At 46.5% G+C, this 20,556-nt stretch overlaps 1 protein-coding gene across 5 annotated transcripts in view; it reads right to left on the minus strand.

Moving 5' to 3' along the window:
- plekhg5b (pleckstrin homology domain containing, family G (with RhoGef domain) member 5b) overlaps positions 1-20,556 on the minus strand; it is a gene marked incomplete at its 3' end in the record, with an annotated part of 51,775 nt that overhangs the window by 16,484 nt on the left and 14,735 nt on the right. For 4 of the 5 annotated variants that reach the window (XM_079740691.1, XM_079740689.1, XM_079740693.1 and 1 more), the window contains exons 3-8: positions 5,595-5,736; positions 5,000-5,102; positions 4,432-4,492; positions 3,468-3,559; positions 3,203-3,339; positions 1,920-2,086 (exon numbers count right to left, since the gene is read on the minus strand). In XM_079740691.1, the coding sequence (XP_079596817.1) occupies positions 1,920-2,086; positions 3,203-3,339; positions 3,468-3,559; positions 4,432-4,492; positions 5,000-5,102; positions 5,595-5,736 (702 nt within the window). Of the gene's footprint in view, positions 1-1,919; positions 2,087-3,202; positions 3,340-3,467; positions 3,560-4,431; positions 4,493-4,999; positions 5,103-5,594; positions 5,737-16,542; positions 16,668-20,556 lie in introns of those variants that run through there. The other variant, XM_079740692.1, reaches the window with a different exon arrangement.

A 20,556-nucleotide genomic window follows, 5' to 3' on the forward strand; every position in this document is an offset into this window, starting at 1 on the left:
CCACACTCTAGTATGTTCAGGAAATCAGAAAAGAGAGGAGGAAGTAAAATGCTGGAAAAACCCTACAGCGGAAAATAAGCTCAGGTTCAACCCAGCCAAGGGTAGGGGAACCTGCATTTCTTCTAAAACAAAACTATAAACCAACCAACTCTGCAATTAGTTTCAATTTTACAGCCTCTGACTGCATGATAGATAAATAGGCTTTTCTTTAAGTACAATCCATTTCATATAATGATCATCATTTGACCACATCGTATAACCTTCCACACAATTAAATACATGTTGATGAGGGTGACGTGAATATTTATGGAATATAAAAAGGGAAATATAGGAAAGGGAATCTTGCATCTAATGATCCCAAAACATATTGACATAACCATCACACTACACTTGAAACATAATATGGAATATGATGATATTTTGGTGTGGTAATAAAAATACCTGCTATAAAATGATATTTTATATCAGGTATTTAAATAACACTCAATCAATTATGTAAAACCGACAAAGGACAGATGGGAAGCAATGTTTTATGAGAGTTATCAGCATAACTGGAATGTAGATTAGGCCAAGCCGCCTGCACTGTTGAACCTTGCCTCCAGCTGCATGGCTGAACCTTTGCTTTGATGATATGTAATGATCCACACTATCTTTCCTCTTTGTCCCCAACAGGAGGCGACATGTAATCAACATTAACTTGACTGTAACTGCTTCAACCATGGGGTCATTCTATTGGGAAGAGGTGAACAATTGGCAGTTTTTTTGTCTTGGATTGGAATAACACAGTGACCCTACCTAGATGAAATGATATTTGCCAAGTGGCAAATATCATTTCAAATATCAAAACCTTTCCAGCCAAAAGGAACTCGATTCACCCAGGCACGCATGCGTCTAGGCTGCTACCATGGAAACGCCCAAAAAACTTGTCAGCGATCTCACGTCCTCCCATTTCCTGTGTCTTGGGAGTCTGGGCTGAGACCCAAACTGGTTCACAGCCACTGCGGTTCGATGCCCGGAAGCCAGAACCAGCAGCAATATCCTCCCAGGAACAATTCTAATTCAACTATTTATTCCGTAACCATATATCCAAAGTGTAGGTCCAGTTCCTTAACACTCAAATGACGAACCAAAGCTCACCTAGAAAGACCTTAATGACTAATGAACTGAGCATATGAAAGCATAAAAGGGCGAGGAAGTTAGCAGTTTGTTGCATCTCTTATGGCACATCTTTGAACGCAGACCAATTGGAGAAAAAGCCTCCAAAAGCCTTCTAGTGTGTAAGAGGACTTTAAGCGCCCCCCTGTGGACACTATTTGTACTATTAATCCAATACTGTTTCAGAAGACCAGTAATTTCATAACATAAAGTTTCAATATTGGAGCGTTGGAGAAAATTACAACTAGGAGTATAATACAATTGTACACAATAATACCTTTGAGGGCATGGTTAAGAGACAAATACTATTTACAAAATAACTAAATAATTCTTTTGAAAATCCTCCAAAAGAAAAGTGCCATTCTTGCCATTCAGTAACGGACTGACTTTTATCCGAATAACTCCCGGCACTAGGACTAACGCTGGGGTCCCCATCGCTAAGACTAATGCTGGGGGTCCCCAGCGTTAATCCTAGTCCTACCTAATCCTAGTCCTAGGTCTAACGCTGGGGTTCCCGGCAACCTGGACTGTTTGTTTCCAGGCACTGCTGAGCAACAAGCCTCTACCTGTTTGTAGCCACCGGGGCAACCATGACCTCATCAGCAGATCAATTAGCTGTCTGTTCCACATCTGAATTGGACCGGATGACACACATATTCAACATGCGCGTGCACACACACACACACACACACACACACACACACACACACACACACAAACACACACACACACAGGCCAACCATCCGTGTGGGTGTGAGGCGTACCAAGAGGTCAATGCTGTCGCTTCGCCCCAGGGAGCCGTGCTCTGCCTTCTCGCGGGCGGGGGCCAGGATGTAGCCGCTCTGGTTGCCGCAGGGCTTCATGTTGGGCAGGCTGAGGGAGCGCAGGTCCTTCACGCCCTGCTCCACCTTCAGCTCGTCGCCCGGCCGCGCTGCACAGCCAAAACACACAAACACATGCGTCTGCTTTACAACCGTTTAGAAGTAATGACAATGATTTAGAGCTTTTTTTAGACACTAAAAGCCCTTTAGATAGTGTGTGTATGTGTGTGTGTGTGTGTGTGTGGTGTTTCAAATTCAAAATAATCAACAACCAGATTACAGTTTACTGGATAACTGGGGTTTTCTGAGTAATCATACTACATATACATAAGGGAAGGGATTGAACATGCAAAACAGGGGGGAAATAACAAATAAATTAAGTCAATGACCATATTTAACCCGTTTCATAATTTGTAAGTAACCTTGAACCAGAGATATTTTCAGTGAATTCAGTGATAGATCATGAGGAAGCTGGTAAGGGTAAGTTTGGTCAGGTTAGCAAGTAAAGAGGTTGAGGTGCAGTTTTTGGGACTGCCCAAAAAGGTTAAAAGTTCAAAAGGTTCAAAGGCAGTCACTATACTGCCCTGGGGACTTGGACTGTACTTTATACACAGATATACTGTCGACAGACAATGGCCTAGTTAGGCTTGAATGGAATGTTACAATACAATGCAGCCAATACCAACCACCCCCACACCCATGTGACTCAGTAGCAGACAGTACTCTGTCCAAACTCTGCTTCATATTTTGAATAAATAATTGAATCATTGTAATCAATCCGAATTAATCGGTAATCTACTGCAAGCAAGCCGTCTTTCTCCTTGGATAAGCGATCGTCCTCGATTGTATCTGGGTATATTCAATTATTTTCCTCTTAAATAAAATTTAGAACACAGACCCTGTTAATTATTGTCCCTCTTACAAATTGTACACATACTTTATATATATTATATGCAATTATGCTTTTAAATGTTCAATATTATAAGCCATAAGCTGTGCATTATGAAGTCATTGGAGGCTTTGCAAAGAAAGCCCTGGGTCTTTTCTATTTGGGTTTTTCCTATGTGGTATATTATTGTTTTTATTGTATGTTGTATTGTTGCTGCTGATGAGGGAGGGTGTCGGATGATTTCTAACTGCAACTTGAGTCCCAAACCAAAACTGCCCATGGGACTAAAAACTTATGTCTAACTGAATGCACACAACCACATGATGGCTCAACTCACCTTTAACCTTGAGGTAGTGTCCCCCAAAGCGGTACGCCTCAAAGTTGAGGGACAGCGGGGTGTTGGACTGGTCCAGGAACAGGTCCACCCGGGCCAGCTCGATGCCCTTCCTCTCAAACACCGGACCCAGGACCTCTCTGGTTCCCACAGGAGAGACAACAGAGGCGTCATTGTACGTCCAAATCGATACACACAACACCGACACACACCAGTCTTAGAGTGGGAGGGGAGCATGTGTCCGATCAGCCTGGGGGAGTCCACTGACCTCAGCGTCTTCTTTTTCACCGCCGGTACAATCTCTGTGTCGATGTCGACGTTGAGGTCGAATTTGAGGCTGAAGCACTCCTTGCTGGGGTCCTGTCGGCAAAACAGAACATTGTCATTTTATGTAGATGGGGGGGGGGGGGGGGGAGTCTGACCATATCAACCCTAGGTTTCACTCACTACAACACATAGGCTTGTGGAGACATTGGAGTTATGTTCATGGAATGGTATGGTGATGATAGACAGAAGGTTGGCCATTTCAAAGCAAAGGTCAGAACCAGGTATCTTTTATGGATATATATCCAGATGGAAATTCTATATGCATTTGACCAAGATAAACAGCACTAAATCATTTCTATAATATTGGGCGGAGCAATATCAAAAATAATAAATGATAACACCAACCACATTGAAATGATCATCTTGTTCCAAGTCATTTGGTCCTACAGTAAAATAAAACGATGGTACTTATGTGCTACCAGTTAGCTACACAAGGGGGCTCCCCTTCACTAAGGAGCCGGGCCTCAGAGCTAGCCTAGTCTAAAGGGGCTCACTCTGTAAATCCTCCACTGCAGCTGAGCAATAACACCGTCTGCCAAGCCAGGTGGCTTCTTTGATCCGACGCAACTCCTCAACAAATGACATCAATCATTATGTAGTACTGGAGTGCATCATCCCGTAAACACTGCAATGTTTCCCCGAGGTGTGGGACGGTGTGTCATAGTCCAGGTTGAGATCACCATGCCCTACTAGGAGCATTTAGAAGGCAATGTGTCAGAGTGTCACTGTGTGTGTGTCCAAATGTGAGTATGTGTCCGAGTGTGTGTGTGTGTCTGAGAGCCTCTGTCTCTCTGTGTGTGTGTCCGAGTGTGAGTCTGAGTGCCTCTGTCTTTCTGCGTGCGCGAGTACGTGCGTGCGTGCGTGCGTGCGTGCGTGCGTGCGTGCGTGCGTGTATAAATATTTACGTCAGTGTGTCGTCTCCGCGGCTTCTTCTTCACCAATTTCAACGCCCCGGTTTTACGTTCCCTGAAATGGAAACCGCAACGGTTAAAACACACCCACACGCTCCCACACATACAAACAAAAACACATTGCCTCCGGAAGACCAAACACACGACAATCTTTCAACTTCGGAATACTTTCATTTATTAGATGAAAACGCACATACGTACGCCTCGGATATGTCAATATAGTCCGGGGCGGACTACGTGCACAGTCTCATCGCCGTGGCGAGGGTCCAGGTAGCGTAGCGTGCATATCAATCCCTCCGTGACTGTCCCTCCTTCCCTCTCTTTAAAGCGTATCTCAAGACCTTTCTGTTTCAAGAACACTTCTCTTCCACCCCTGCACAGACCCCCTGTGTATATATATATATATATATTCCTTTTTTTTCATTGTTGTTTTTTGTACTTCTTGTTGTGCTGTCTTGCTCCGTGCGTGCTCATGAATCTGTGGAGCGACCTTTAGTGTGAGAAGGGCAATAGTGAGAAGGCCGATATAAAACAAACGTATGATAACGGAGAGGCTACTGACCCGCGGTCGTGCACTTCCTCCTCCTCTTCCTCCTCCAGGCCCGAGGGGGGGCTGGTTCGCGGGGGGCAGGAGCGTGTGGACACGTTCCGGGCCAGAATGGAGCCTGGAGGATTCAAACACACATGTTGACACTAAATAATAGAACACACAGAGGATACCATCGAGAGATACTATGGTCTGATCATCTGATAGACCGGAGCTGTCCTTCCTCACTTTCTAGAAACGTCCATCACATGACATGGAGGATTTCACAGAGAGTACAGGATCTCTGTACATTGAGTTCAAAGATTGTTTACTGTTAAACAAAAATCGATTCTAGCCAAGCTCAGAGACCTATAGGTCATGACCTTAACCATGTCGATAAAGACACAAAAAACACGCAAGAGAAGTTTATCTCTTATGTGTAATAATTCACTTAATAAACACTTTATGTTTATTAAGTGAATTATGATGATGATTCATATTTTCACATCTTAAGAATGTGGTGTGACACATCGATGTAGCGGTTTTGACAGGTTGACACATTGCCTCTGACACATTGAGCTTGTTAAACTGTGGCTGGAAGGACTTCAATTGGAGAAACGCTGACTCTTACCTTGGGGTTGCAAGTCAAACCGGGGGTGCCGCTCAAAGTGCATGCTGTCTGTGTTCTCAGAATGAAAGCGCAAGTCACATGACTCACACAGGTGAAGGGGGCGTTTGCTGTTCAGGTCTTGGCAGTCTTGGTGGTGGCAAACCTACGTACACAACGACAGGGACAGAAAGGGGGACAAATGGGGTGTCAGAATCACCAGAACAGTACGAGATGCACATGATGGTTAGAAAATGACGCGGGAGAAATACAAGGCTGAAAGCTTAAAGATGGTTATGCAAATTCATTCCATCCGTGTTCAGACACACATTTGCTCATCTAATCCTTCAGTTTATCAGCTCTGTCTCTCTCTCTCTCGCGAGTATTAAAGCAGACGTTTTGACAGATTTATAGTTTGACCACTAACAACAACAGTTTGCTCCTTAATATTAACTAACAGTAACACACATTCAACAGATCTGAGGGCTTTGGCTAGCCATGCATATGGGCAGTTTCATTCAAGATAAATGACACCAGCTGATTTCAATTAGGAGGTCCTCTGAGCTCTGCTGAAGGTGATTGGCAGTGACATCAGCTGGTGTTCTGATTGGCTGGAATGCAATTCTGGCATGCATAGTCATGACCCTTTGTTGCACATTAGGTACAAGTCTGGGAAAGGTAGACACTTGACATTGTGGAGTATTTAAAGTGGCATGTTCTGATTGATTTTTTTGCCCAAGGAACTGATCGGATCTCATTGAAATTAAAAAGGGTGGTTATATAGGTTAGATATAATTTGAGTGTTATTTTGCAAGAAATGAGAAATGAGTGAGTCAAATGCTCTGTAGAAATATCTGCTCTGGTTGCCTGTGCCTGCCTCTGTCTGATACAATTCTGATTGTTAACAGCTCAAAGCTAATTTCAGGTTTCAGGAATTCCTCTTGCCCGTCAATCTCACTGTGCACGCAAAACATGGTCATTACAGCACCAAAGGTTTGCGAGTGTAACAACAATGGTGGAGAAACGTAGGTAGTAATGGGGCGGATTATTTGATAAATCTTGCCCTCTATTGATCTGTCTTCACAACTCTCTAATCCAACAGCAGCCTTAATGACTTCTTAAAAGTTCAATGTCTTTTAGGTTTGTCCTAAACCCTTTTATCCTTTGTGGGGACCATGTTTTGTTTCAGGAAGTGAGTGGCTGTGGCAAACCAGCAACGTGTGACTACTGTATAATGATGCATTAATGTTCTTGAGACATTTCCCAAGTTATCAGTACACAACCACAAGTTGAAACATCCCCCACTCACACTCTGTTCATATCACCGCCAAAGAACACCCACGGAAACTCTTGCCTTTCCTAATCAACTTCTTGGATCTGACCAATGGCTCCCATCCTCAGGGGCAACCTCCCGCCCCCTCGCCTGGTCCATCTGTCCCCCACCACTGATTAAGGAGACGCATAAGGAGTCTCCCTGCCGTTACAGGCCGCAGATCGGCTGCTGGATCGGACCATAAGAGGTAAAGCGGGGGGGGGGAGGGGAACTGACCACGGGTCAGTAAGTGGAAGAATCTCCCAAGTGCTGCTGCAGACAGGGCAGCAGAAGGCCAGACGATTAAGCTCCTTTCTGCCCAGAAAGCTAGATCAACGCCCCCCCCCCCCACCACAAACACCCATATCTTCCTGCCTCACCCTCTTCAGAGAACCAGGACCACCAGGGGGTCGCCCTAACCACGTCTGCCCCCCCACCAGGCCCCGTCCGAGACCTCACCCCTGTGCAGGAACCAGGATGTATGGGGTGATACAATGGAGGCCCCGCTAATGGACTTCCTCACATTGTTTCCATCATGTGGTCCTGGGCATGCGCGGCCTTACACAAGGAACAGACACACACACACACTCTCACACACACACACACACACACACACACACACAGCCGGCCTGTGAAGTGTGTGTGCTTGTGTGTTTGTTTTCGGCAGCGTGCAGTGCACTCGAGGGACAGAGCATGTGCCAAGGAGTCTGGCTTTTATGTAAACACAACAAACATAGATGAGGCCGAATCCCCAGGCACAACATTGTCCGATAAACATCATGTCCACAGCTTGTGCCAACACCCACTGTATTCATATCTGCGTTACGGAGCGGCCCCGGAGATCCACTGTGACGAGAAATCGCACACACGAGCGGGGCAGTGGAACAGCCATCACAGTCAACACATGCCAAGCACTTGATAAACACATCTACTGTACATGGAGAAGACCTGAGAAGGAATGATCATACAATGGCTGAAAACAAACAGTCCCAGGTCCTTACTGCTCGTTAAGCAGTAATGGATCCAAGCTGTGCTGGGATTGGCGGTTATCAGTTTCAAGGGAAGCTGATTGCCTGACTACAGAGAAGCGGCACTCTGGCCAACACTAACACTGTACAACAATTTGCAAAAGTGAAGAAAGACAAAAGTGCATACAAAGAAGAAAGACAAAAGTGCATACAACCGGGCGAGCTGGATGGAGAAACAGAACCCCACAGAGGAACCATGGTAACCCCCCCCCCCCCCTCTCTGTACCGTTGGTGTTTGAGCAGCAGCAGCATCAGCAGCAGAAGTATCAGCAAAAGCAGTATCGGCGGCGAGGGTAACGCAGCCTTCCATCCCAGTCCTGTCCCAATCGGACTCCACCATGTCCATGTTGGTAGCCATGGTCCTACCGCCCCATCCCACGCAAACCCCAGAGCAGGCCAGACAGACACTCCCGACGAGCTGCCTGGCTCTTAATCCACTCTGCTCACGTCTAGCCAGCCTAAGCTCATGGAGAAGTAGGCTGTGTGGGGAAACAGCAGAGGGGGGAGAGAGAGAGAGAGAGAGAGAGAGAGGAAGCAGGAGTGGACAAGCTGAGGATGAGGAGCAGCAGGGACAATCCCAAACCAAGAGTCAGGAAGGAGGAGATAAAAGGCAGAGAAGTAGAAAAGGAAGAAGTCTCTCTCTCTCTCTCCTCCCCCACTACTCTAATCTAGTGGTCCCTAATTGGTGACTGTGGTCTGTCAAAGCCATCTGACACTCCAACAGAGATTACACAGCCGCCCCCCCGCCCCACAACCTGCCCGTCATTCTCCCCACCCAGGAACCTTCCTACCACCACCCCTAGTCCCTAGAAGTAATGTAGGGATGCAAGGTAGTAGCCACATAAAGTAATGTGGTCGGAGTTCAAACTAAGGTAAGATTCATGTCAAGTAATGTTGTAGTAATGTCAAGCATTTTAATGTAGTATTAATGTAAGGTAATGAAATGTAATTTTGTAATATTAATGTAATGTTATCATAATGTGAAGTAATGATTAGTACTAATGTAAATTTATGTTATATCAATGTAATGTTAAAGTAATGCTATGTAGTACTAATGTTAAGTAATGTAATATAAATGTAAAGTAATGTAGTCACAATGTAAAGTATTGTAGTAGTAATAGTAGTAATATAATGAGGTAGTAATGTAATATAATTGAAGTATTGCAATGTAGTATTCATTTAAAGTAATGTAGGTGTAGTATAACACATAGGTAATGTAAATAGTACAATAGTAATGTTAAGAAATGTATTGTAGTAGTATTGATAAAGTAATTTTGTAGCAATGTAGTGAATTATTAATGTGAAGTAATAATAATGTAGAGTAATGTCTCGCGTTTTACCATTATTATTAACATGACATGGCTTTCCTCCCTGAGCAGGATAAGGGAGAGTATTGTTTGGCAATAAGACAATCCAAAAATAGTACGATGCTCATGATGCAGTTGCTTGATGAGCAAGCAACTGCTTTGTTATTAGAACAACAATCCCCTATACCGATTACGTTCCATGCGTTTGAAGTACGGCTCATGTGAAGTCTTTCCCTCGTCTCTGACAGGAGACGGCAGCCACAGAAGCAGCTTCCACCAGCACCACCACAACGACGAGACGACGCAGGTCTATACGTAGTCTGGCTCAGAGCTCTGGGCCTGGAGGTCTGACTGCGGCACCCCTCAACAAGTCCACGCACCCACAATCCTATCCAACGCAAACGGCGGCAATCCAAACACCACAGGGGAAACAACTCTACCACCCCAAACTGGGAGGTTCAGCCTCAGCAAGACGCTCGCGGCCTCGTCCGTTACACCTGTAGGGACACACACGGAAGAGCTGCGTATCTTCCGACATTCACAGTAGGGTGGGAGGGGGGGAGGAGGAGGGGAACATTGTTGCAATACTGAACATTCCGATTGATGAAAAGAGCTGATTGATAGTTTGGTTTATTATTCTGAGGACCTGACTCTCTCTCTCTCTCTCTCTCTCTCTCTCTCTCTCTCTCTCTCTCTCTCTCTCTCTCTCTCTCTCTCTCTCTCTCTCTCTCTCTCTCTCTCTCTCTCTCTCTCTCTCTCTCTCTCTCTCTCTCTCTCTCTCTCTCTCTCTCTCTCTCTCTCTCTCTCTGTTCTAGCCCTGATTGAGGAGGGGGGTGTGAGATAAAGGGATATGAGGTGTGATTGGGAGAAGGGGGGGGGTTAACGCCACCAAGGATGACAATAGCTGAAGGTCCTCCTGAACCTCAGCCCCCCCCCCCTCCTCACCTCGCCTCACCAAACCACTCCTTAACTCACCCACCGTCCCCCCCTCCCCCTTTACCAACAACCAACGGTATTTATCGCCAAAACCTCACTCCACCTGCTGGACACTGCCTCTAATCCGTCTGAATAGTGGTGGGGTGACTAGTGGGGAGCTCCGGGTGTGTGTGTGTGGGTATGTGTGTGGACTGACTGCAGCTGAAACACTGCACCCACATACACACACACACACACACACACACACACACACACATATATATATATATACACACACATACACATACAAACACCCCTTTTATGAATCCCATTGGCTGCTCTTTGGACAGCTGTGGCTGGCACACACACACATTACCCCCTCTCAACCCCCCTAGCGTCTCTTGTCGGGGCAAACCCACGCCACGTAGCACCTGCTGAGTGGGCTCTTGTTCCAGCGCCGGGCTCACATGCATCCCGGCACGCAATGCTTGCTGACGCCCGGCACACACAACATACGGAGACTTTTATCTGTTGGTATGGGGTTCAACTGTTGCGTGGATGTCGACAATTGCAACATATTCGATTTCAGATTTCTATCTGTGGTGGGCAGAACAAGAGGGGTGTGTGTGTGTGTGTGTGTGTGTGTGTGTGTGTGTGTGTGTGTGTGTGTGTGTGTGTGTGTGTGTGTGTGTGTGTGTGTGTGTGTGTGTGTGTTTTAGGGGCTCATCTTGCCTGGTGGCAGCCGTCCTAACAAGTAAGTTCATTAGAGTATTAGCGCCCTTCATCTATCTGCAGATCCAACATCCCACTTTTTATACCAACTTTCTACAAATAGCAGCACCTCATTTATATTCAAGCATTTAGAATCCAAGGACTCAACGTCATAGATGTTATCAATACATTTAAATCCTTCAAATGTTGTTGCATGGGCTGAAATGAAAGCTAGTAGAGAACAACACTCCACATGTGAGCATTAGGGCTACGCGTGTCTGCCTGGTTCATGCTTTAGCTAGCCTATTGTCAGCTTCTCATCAGCTTGCAACAGAGAGACTTGGGGGGGTTAATACTTCCCTTTGTATATTCAACAAGGGTCTTAAATGAGGCCCCAAAAGGGATGTTTGAAGCATTCCGATAGTGCCTCAAACCTGACGGAAATGGTGGGATTCGGAATTAGTTGGGAGTCTTTCCCTTGTCATTAAACAACACAGAGCAGGTCTACAATATGTCTTATAGTATCGCTCAACTAAAAACATCAAACTGAACCCTGCTCATAACTCAGTCTTTGTTGATTTGGCACATGAAACCACCTGGCTTTTACACTGCGATGGACCAACACCACACACACACACACACAATGCACCGTCTGCCCTCCCTCCCAGTACTCCTTTGAAGCTGCGTCCACAACAGCAGGTATTATCTGCTCCATTATGTCCCTTGCATGGCATTAGTCAACAGAAAAAGGATCAAATCAAAGCCCACTTGAACCTGAACGACTCATACAACACCAACAACTACGTGCCCAATGCAGCTCTGGGATGGCACCATATTGTCGGTTATTCCGCATCGCACGAGAAGCTTTGTCGATTCCTTTGTCCTCTTTGCCAAGACTCTGGTGTCAAGCGGCTATGTCGGTCGTATTAGTCAGGGGCCCCGAACACTAATCCTGGCCCTTCCCAGAAGAAGGCCTGCAACAAAAAGGGCCATGTGTATCATCACTGAAGACCTGCTTGGCAGTGGTACGGGATTGCATCATTTGCATCCACTCATCTTTGCCCATAAGTTGTCTCCTAGTAGCTAAAGGTGCATTTTTAAAAAGACTGGTTCTCCACCTTTCACCAGTTTCTAGTTTTGCCATTTTCTCTCTGAAAGCTCTCAGCAGGAAGAAGGATAGCTCTCGCCCTAAAGTTAAATGGATAGCTCTCAACCTCCAGCTAAATGGATAGCTCTCAACCTCCAGCTAAATGGATAGCTCTCGGCCTCCAGCTAAATGGATAGCTCTCGGCCTCCAGCTAAATGGATAGCTCTTTGCCTCCAGCTAAATGGATAGCTCTTTGCCTCAAGTTAAACGGATAGCTCTCGGCCTCCAGCTAAACGGATAGCTCTCGGCCTCCAGCTAAACGGATAGCTCTCGGCCTCCAGCTAAACGGATAGCTCTCGGCCTCCAGCTAAACGGATAGCTCTCGGCCTCCAGCTAAACGGATAGCTCTCGGCCTCCAGCTAAACGGATAGCTCTCGGCCTCCAGCTAAACGGATAGCTCTCGGCCTCCAGCTAAACGCATAGCTCTCGGCCTCCAGCTAAACGCATAGCTCTCGGCCTCCAGCTAAACGCATAGCTCTCGGCCTCCAGCTAAATGCAATACTCTCGGCCTCCAGCTAAATGCATAGCTCTTGGCCTCCAGCTAAATGCAATACTCTCGGGCCGGCCTCTAGCAGAAATTATAGCTCTCGTCCTCTAGCCAGAAGGATAGCCCTCGGCCGCTAGCTAGAAAGATAGCGCTTGGCCTCTAGTTAAATGGATAGCACTCAGCCTTTAGAAAGGCAGCCCACGGCCTCTAGCCAGAAGGACGGCTCTAGCTGGATGGATAGTGCTTGACCTCAAGCTAAACAGATAGCGCTCGACCTAAAGCTAAACGGATAGCCCTCGGCCTCAAGCTAAACGGATAGCGCTCGACCTCAAGCTAAACGGATAGCCCTCGGCCTCAAGCTAAACGGATAGCCCTCGGCCTCAAGCTAAACGGATAGCGCTCGACCTCTAGCCAGAAGGATAGCACTTGGCCTCCTTCACTTAAGCACAGTCATTCCCATGTAACTTGACATAATCATAAAATTCATAAATGTGATTAATACATTTACATGATTATAATCCTTTGCTATCATATCTTTTATCTTATATGAAACCCAAATGAAGAGAACCTGAAATAAAAGTGAACTTCAGCTTGAATATTGTGATCCTTTCTTATAAAAAGGGGCCCAGTCTCTTCGCTTCAGCAGCGAGAGGGCAAAAAGCACTGCCTCTGAAACGGTCTGAAGCGGTCGGTGTGACAGCGTATAGTCATGCACCGTCTTGTACAAATAGTGTGATTGTTGTGAGCTCACCAAACACGCCCCGCACCAGACAAGAATGGGGCTGTGTGACTAAGTGCCAAAGGTCTGGGGAAGACACCCAGGTGTCAGGTACACATCATAGTCTGCGCACGGCGGGAGCCGACGTCTCCTTTTCACTGCTAAGTGCAAAGACGAACCCTAACCTTTCAAAACGTAAACACGCCGGTGTGGTCACGCACACGCTTGAGGGAGCCGGCGAGAGAGGGAGATCGCTCAAAGATGACCACCGTTGAGAAGCTTCCGGAAAATAAATAAAAGCGGGACCATCTGCTTTCCTCCGGTGGAGTTGGGTTAATCCCAGTGCTTTTCTGTTTCCACGGCGCACACACACACACACAAGTGGTTAGAGGAACATCTATGGTGCGCCCGGCAGACACTCGCGGTCTGAGCAGCAGCTGCGGCGCTGCTGAAATCCCCAGCAGCAGCCAAGAAAGATATACTTTCCCAAGTGCGCCTTTTTCTGATATTTCTGAGCGCGCTTGGTGCTCCCCGTCAGGGTTAGAGAGCTTTGCTCATTCTGTAAGCAACTTTCAACAACCTCCGGGGGCCGGGTTAGTGTGTCCCGGCCCCTCCGCCGGCCGGACGAGACGTCCTTTTAACCCTCCCCATGACAGAGTTGCCATTAGCAGGGGGCCTGTGTGGGACGGCAAGCACACAGCGCAACATCAAAGGGAAGCCGCGGGGGGGGGGGGTTGTGGCCGTGGCCGGGGCCGGGGCCGGGTCCGGGGCCCCGGCTCAGATTTATCCTCCAATAAATGAAGACCGTGCGGCGGGCGAGGAGGGCTGGGTGGGGAGGGGGTTTAGACTGAGCCTCCTCTGCCAGCTGCACCCTTTCTTCTGCTGCCATCCGCTCTGCTGGATGGGGAGGGGGGGGAGGGGGAAGGTGTAGATGAATGTGCCAGAGCCTGCCTTTTTTTTTTACCTTTTACTGCTGGCTCTGTGTGCAACAGCACCGCCTGCCTTGTATTAACTAGCTGATCCTCCCCTAGGCCCCCCTTGCCCCCCCCTCCCTCGCTCTTTCAACACATATGGATCCACTCAAACAGAGGCACTTGTTGCATCTTACCCTGTCACCACAAGAGCAAGGTGTGCAAGAGTGTCTCAGGGTGCAAGTGTGTGTGTGTGTGCTCGCTTTTGTTTTTCTTGAACATGTGCGCCGCCGGTTCAACAGGAAGTCCCATGCCGGCGGAACGATCCGTTTAATGAGAGTAACGCGGGACGGATTGATGTGGCTATGATGTCATCGCAAGTGATGACATCATGGAGGTGGGTCACAGAAGGTGGACTGCCTTCATTGGTGTTTTGGATGGTGTGTGACATGTGTCCAAGCAGAAGCTTGTTTACAATAAACATTAACCAAATCCACAGCGTTGGGCTTTATGAGCTGCATCCTTCTTAAAAAATAAATAGCTGATCAGAATATGTCATCCTTTTTTACCGAATGAGTATGCCGATAAGTTGTCACGCACTATATTTCACCACCCACTCCCTAATCAGGGACAGGTTGTTGAGCAAGCATCATTATTTCTTCCCAGATTACACAAGCCTGTCTCCTAATCATCATCATCATGAGAATAAAACGTTACTTCCACATTCAGACATTCGTAGTCAGGGTTCGCAGAAATACATCTGCTTCATTTCCCTCTTACCAGAGCAAATGCTATTGTGGAATCGGCAATGATTCCAGTGGAATCGACATTCTGAGAGACAATTAAGTAGCTGTGACGTGTGTGTGTCTTTCTGTCTGTTGGACAAGGGCTGGTCAGGGTTAGGGTAAGAGTTCTTTCCGCGGTTTATTCCACTGACTACCACAAACTTTCCAACCTGCACGTCAGACACACTCACAGGAAATTACTCATTTTTAAGAAAAAAAAAGAAAAAGTATGTTTCTACATACATAAAATAACAGTTTTTCCAACAAATCACGCACAAATACAGCAAGGTCTGAAAGTAGGCAAATGTCGTTGTTCAGGAAACAAGTACTTAAAACACAGAACACATTGTCTTTACAGACACAGAAGCGTCAGGTTTGAAACCAAAAAAAAACATTTGTTTTTAAACTCAACACTAAATGAGGCTAATTCGATTCCAGCTGAAGCTCCGCCCACCACAAACAACGGATCAAACGGGGGAAACGGCGAGCACTCACTCACACCGAGAGACCCCTAATGTCTAGAGACACCGACCAGCTCGGTCACAGGACGGAAGAAAAACAAGAGAAGATATTTCAAGCAACAAAAGGATCCTCAAAACACCCAAATCACATTGTTTTGTTGGCAAAAACACCTAAAAACAAACCATAATACGCTGCAAACTCACCGGGCCCGCAGCTCTGTTCTCACTCTGCTCTGACAAAGTCAAGTGTACTTTATGATCTGCCCTGTGTGTGTGTGTGTGTGTGTGTATATGTGTGTGTGTGTGTGTGAGAGTGTGTATGTTTGTGTGTGAGGCAACCATGGGCTGGACTGTGACGCAACCCAGCTGTTCATATCCATAGCTGCAAGGCAGGAGGAGAAGGAAAGAGACGGAGCGGCCGTTGACGTAGCAGACACCCCCCCCCAGAAAAACTAAAAAGAAAAGGGTGGCAAGAAGAAGAGCCTCTTTTTCGCAGACCTCATAATTGAGACACAAGCTGTTTCCCCTCACTGTGGACGCTGGAAACGGATGATTTAAAAGTCTTGATGTGGGGGGGGGGGGGGGGGGGGGGGTGAGAGGAGAGGCGGAAGGGGCCGTGGCGGGAGAGCCCCCGGGTTGTTGATATAAGTAGCAGATGCGAAATACGCAGACACTTGGGGAAAAAACCGACCTAAACAGTCCAGCACGGCCGGTCTGGCTGCCGGGTTACACAGGCACACAGCGCTGTGTTGTGCAGCAACACGTCTTCCTCAAAAGAAATCAGTGGGAAAGCTCAGCAGTGTGTTATATAGTGAGAGGGGGGGGGGGGGGGGGGGAAGAGTTCTTCCTATAAGAGCAGGGAATCTTAACTCCCCAAATGGCTTAAACATAAAGCGATCGGTCCCCGAATATTGCTGTAAAAACCGATATATATTTTCACCAGTATCAGGGAAAACCTACTGTAAAGTAACCGACGAAGGCTTGAATGCTTATTTTAGAAAATGGACATGTGTGTGTGGACACACACACACACACACACACACACACACACACACACACACACACACACACACACACACACACACACACACACACACACACACACACACACACACACACACACACACACACAAACACACAATCCAACAGTCTTGTCGCCTGAAGCCAGTACGGTTTAAGTGTTCACCTACCACCACTCCCGAATGCAGATTCCTTCCCACTTTCACTGACAGATTTTGACGGATAAATCCCGAAGGTCCAAAAAACTGGCAGATGTCACAGGGTTTAGATCCCAATCCTAAAGAAAACAGACGCAGCCTCCTTTTTCCGAGCGCGTGCCGGGAGAGTCGATAACGAGCCGGGATTAGCGGAGCGCGTGCGGCGGACGGAACCTCTACTGTCTGAAACTTCCCACAGCGGAGCGACGTTCCCGGCGGGACTACCGCTAATCAGACGCGAGAGAGGGAGTGTGGTGAAAGTCTGTGCTGCTCCCACAGGCGAGGGTTAGAGTACACAGTCCCTACAAAACAGACCTGGTCTACCACGCCTTTCTCCCTCGATCACACCCCCGCGCCGACGCCCGTATCCTCGGCTGACTCACGTGGATTCATCACAGATGCACCACGCCGCCAACTTCTAGGTGGGAAATTACAAGTCTCGTCGAGTGTCTGTTTGCATTATTGTTTTGTTGTCCTGTCTTTTGACTCGTTTCTTCTTCTCTTGATCCTCTTTGTGTATAGCCATCTGACGCAAGGCTTTTTTTCTTTTCCCCCTAATCATAAGGCTTTGTTGTCGTTTGTGGTGTACGCTGGCCCTTTAAAACCCTAACCTGTCGTGGAGTAAGGTCACAGTGGGGTGGCCGTGGGGGGGGGGGTTCACGAAATGTGTTGACTCTGAATGATGTAACTCTGATATCATCATTTAGTTAAAAAATAAGAAATAGGGAAGGAACGGCGTGAGAACTAAACTGCCCTAATGAATCCTCATCATCACCGTGGGACCCAATCCATCAATACTGTCTCATGTCCGATGGCCAATACATTGCATTGGACTTGATATTGTTTTTGTTGTGGTTGGCATCATTTGTAAGGTGCCCGTGTCTGTGATATATTTTGCCATCGTCGCGCACACACACACACACACTGAGACCATACCAGGTGACCAATACCAAGAGGCCTTTGCTCTTTGGTCATTGGACCTAAGCGCAGATGAGCCATGTTTAAATCCTTCACAATTAGCTAGCCAATTCTGAACCACTCAGAGAAACACAGACTGGGGTACATATGTAGTTTTGTTTGTTTGCGTGCACATGTGCGTGCGTGTGTGTTTGCGTGTATCCTTAATCAGGCCAAGGTGTTTAAAAAAGGGTTAACCCTGTGCCACACTGCCATGGTTGGGAGGCTGAGATGTGGGCAGTGCGCCAGTCTCCTTATCCTTGATGCACAACCTTGGCAGTAACCCTCATGTGACCCCCGGAGTTAAAATAAAGACAGATCTATTTATCCCATGTCTTCCAGTGAGGATGAGTCGGAAAGAACTAGGGGATAATGGAAAAGAAGAACATGAAAGAGACAGAAAGTACGAAAGCATTATATAAAAGTCAACAAAAGAACATTTGACATTGTGCGGTCTCTCTTGGGCCACGACTGTTTTTCGTTGGAAACCCTTACTCATCCCCGTCGCGATAATGACACGCTTTACAATTGCAGATTTCTTCCTAAACGTCGCTTCTAACTAAGCCGTGCAGATTGCCAGTCTAACAACACTTCATTAGGCAGCAGTTGTTTACACACTGCAGGAAAAGGCAAACCGACAATTAGTGGGCTTTGCCACGGAGTGGTGCTTCGCATGCGAGGGACTTGGGGATGTTTTCTCAGCCCATCATCAGTGACGGTGGTGGTGGGGTCTCCTCTTTAGCCTTTGCAATATCGGTTGGCCCCTGACCAAGACCTTTCCACTAGACCTGCCAGTCAGGTGGCGTCTTCCTGTTATGAACCTTTCTGTCGCTATGCGGCTTCCTGTCATGGTTGCTCCTGAGGGTTGAGGGGCTCGAGATGGCGTCACTAGGACCCCCTTGTCAATGTTTCTACTTCCTAGTCCCCCCTGGCAAGACATTCTTTGGATGGTTGCACATCAACAAATGCGCATTCTGCTTTTTTTACATTCTAAAAACACCAGTAAGGATGGGCATGCATTCCAGTGGTTCCCCCATGTATTGTTTCAAATGTTTTTGGCCATCCCTTTGTTAACTGTTCTCCTGACTTACACTTGTTGTGACCGTATGGAAGTCCCAGTTATATAGCGAATATTGGAATAGTCTTATCAAGGTATATGACGACACCATAACTTAAATAAGTAATCACTCAAAAATGTCCTATTATTAGAAGAATAGCACACAGTTCTATAAAAAGAATATTGTTTCATCCTAAAAGAATGTACACAAGTAATGAAACTCTCTCCCCAGACTACTTCTTTTGGAACATTTCAGGACCATCCCTTCACCAAGGACTGGAAAAGTACAGCAGTGTTTAAGGGCCATTCTGATTGGTTCCCTGCGAGTGACAGTATGTGTAGACGTGTGCAACATAGAGGGCTGAAAGCCTGTTGTGGCCTGCTGTTGGATTGCACAGTGTTTGGAAGAATGAAGAAACACTGAAGACTGAAGTCCAACTACTATTTAAAACCAGGCTAGTGGCTGAAGGACATGCATCCAAGGTTGACAGCTTCATATTAACCATTACATGTAAAAGCTTAACACGGGTAGAGCGGGATAGATGGCATTTGTTCTATACAGTGAGCTATTAAAATGAGAAATAGCCCTGCATTGCAACTAATGCAACCCTGCTTTAAAAACCCTAAAGTTTAATCGTAATGAATTACCAAGCTTCATATTAAACAGGAGTCTAAAGTAAGCTTGCATACACATATGACTGGATTGATTTAGCTTTGAAACAAAGTATTGGCGACAGAATAAAACTTCTATAAGAAAAACTAAATTAAAAAAAGAAAATAGTAAGCAACATGTGGAGTTAGTGGGAAAGACTAATAACGGCCAAGAGCATTTAATCCAAGTTCTGACTCCAAATTAAACACTGGATGTGGTGGAAATATTACAAGACCACCTTTTATGTGTACTAGTGGCCCATTGTATGGTGTGACCATAGAGTTTCTACAAAAATGTTGAAAAGCTCACATGTTCCACATTAATCTTTTCCTAAGGTTCATTAAAACAGTGGTGTGGTTTTAGGTACCAAAATCTAATCTTAGTAAATTTTATATCAGCATTTTCCAGAACGCCTCCAAGAACAACCAGAACAATGAAGACAGCCTCACTACTAGCATGTTCTAACCCGGTATTATACATTAAACATTGCATACAATACACCCAAATGTCGTCTTATTAACAAAAAATGATTGATTGTTGTCTGATTAGCAAACCTACAGAGAAGGGATATTAGCCCATGACACCTCATGACATCACTTCCTACGCAGGTAGAGTTTATCATAACGTGACTGAAAGTGTCTGCCAATATGTCTCAACACGCAAACTTTATGTCTCTGGGTACGTCAGGCGTCCACACAGGTTAGGGGTTGAGAACCGACAGATAAAGACTACAACAGAGTTGAGCTGAGATGAGCAAGTGTGAGAGGCAGTATCAATTAAAGTCTTTCTCCCCGTTTGGAAATGTGTACACACAGTTCCCATTCCCGTCCAAAATTAGAAGTTCAGGAATTCACCTCATCATTTACAACGGTATGAACAATATGACACAACTCTCCTGGATTGGGTAAGTCTGCTCGCCATGAGCAAGCCTTGTTTTGGTTTAAATAATGTTGGCTTCCTCTCAGTGTTACTCATCATGACTTCAGGATTAAAACCGAGCAAAAACAGAAACAACGGATGAAACCTCAAGAATACACTTTTTTTTTTAAAGAGGTTGGGTTGAGAGTGAGGCTGGGGAAAACCGTGACGGACCGAAATAGATCCTGGGTGGGGAGACATGCTAATGAAACCGCCTCATTCTTTTTCACGTCAAGAAAAACGTCTCACAGTTTCTCACTTTCTCTCTCTTCCCCCCACACACACACACACCTCTCTCTGTCGCTCTCTTTTCTCCGCTGCCAGCTGTTTAGCATTGGGAGGGGCCTGGTTGCCACGGGAACCCACACCTTCAAGATACTTGTCTGGTCCTGTCCTACAGAAG

Source organism: Pollachius pollachius (genome assembly GCF_949987615.1).
Source record: "Pollachius pollachius genome assembly, chromosome: 8".
Taxonomy (NCBI): domain Eukaryota; kingdom Metazoa; phylum Chordata; class Actinopteri; order Gadiformes; family Gadidae; genus Pollachius; species Pollachius pollachius.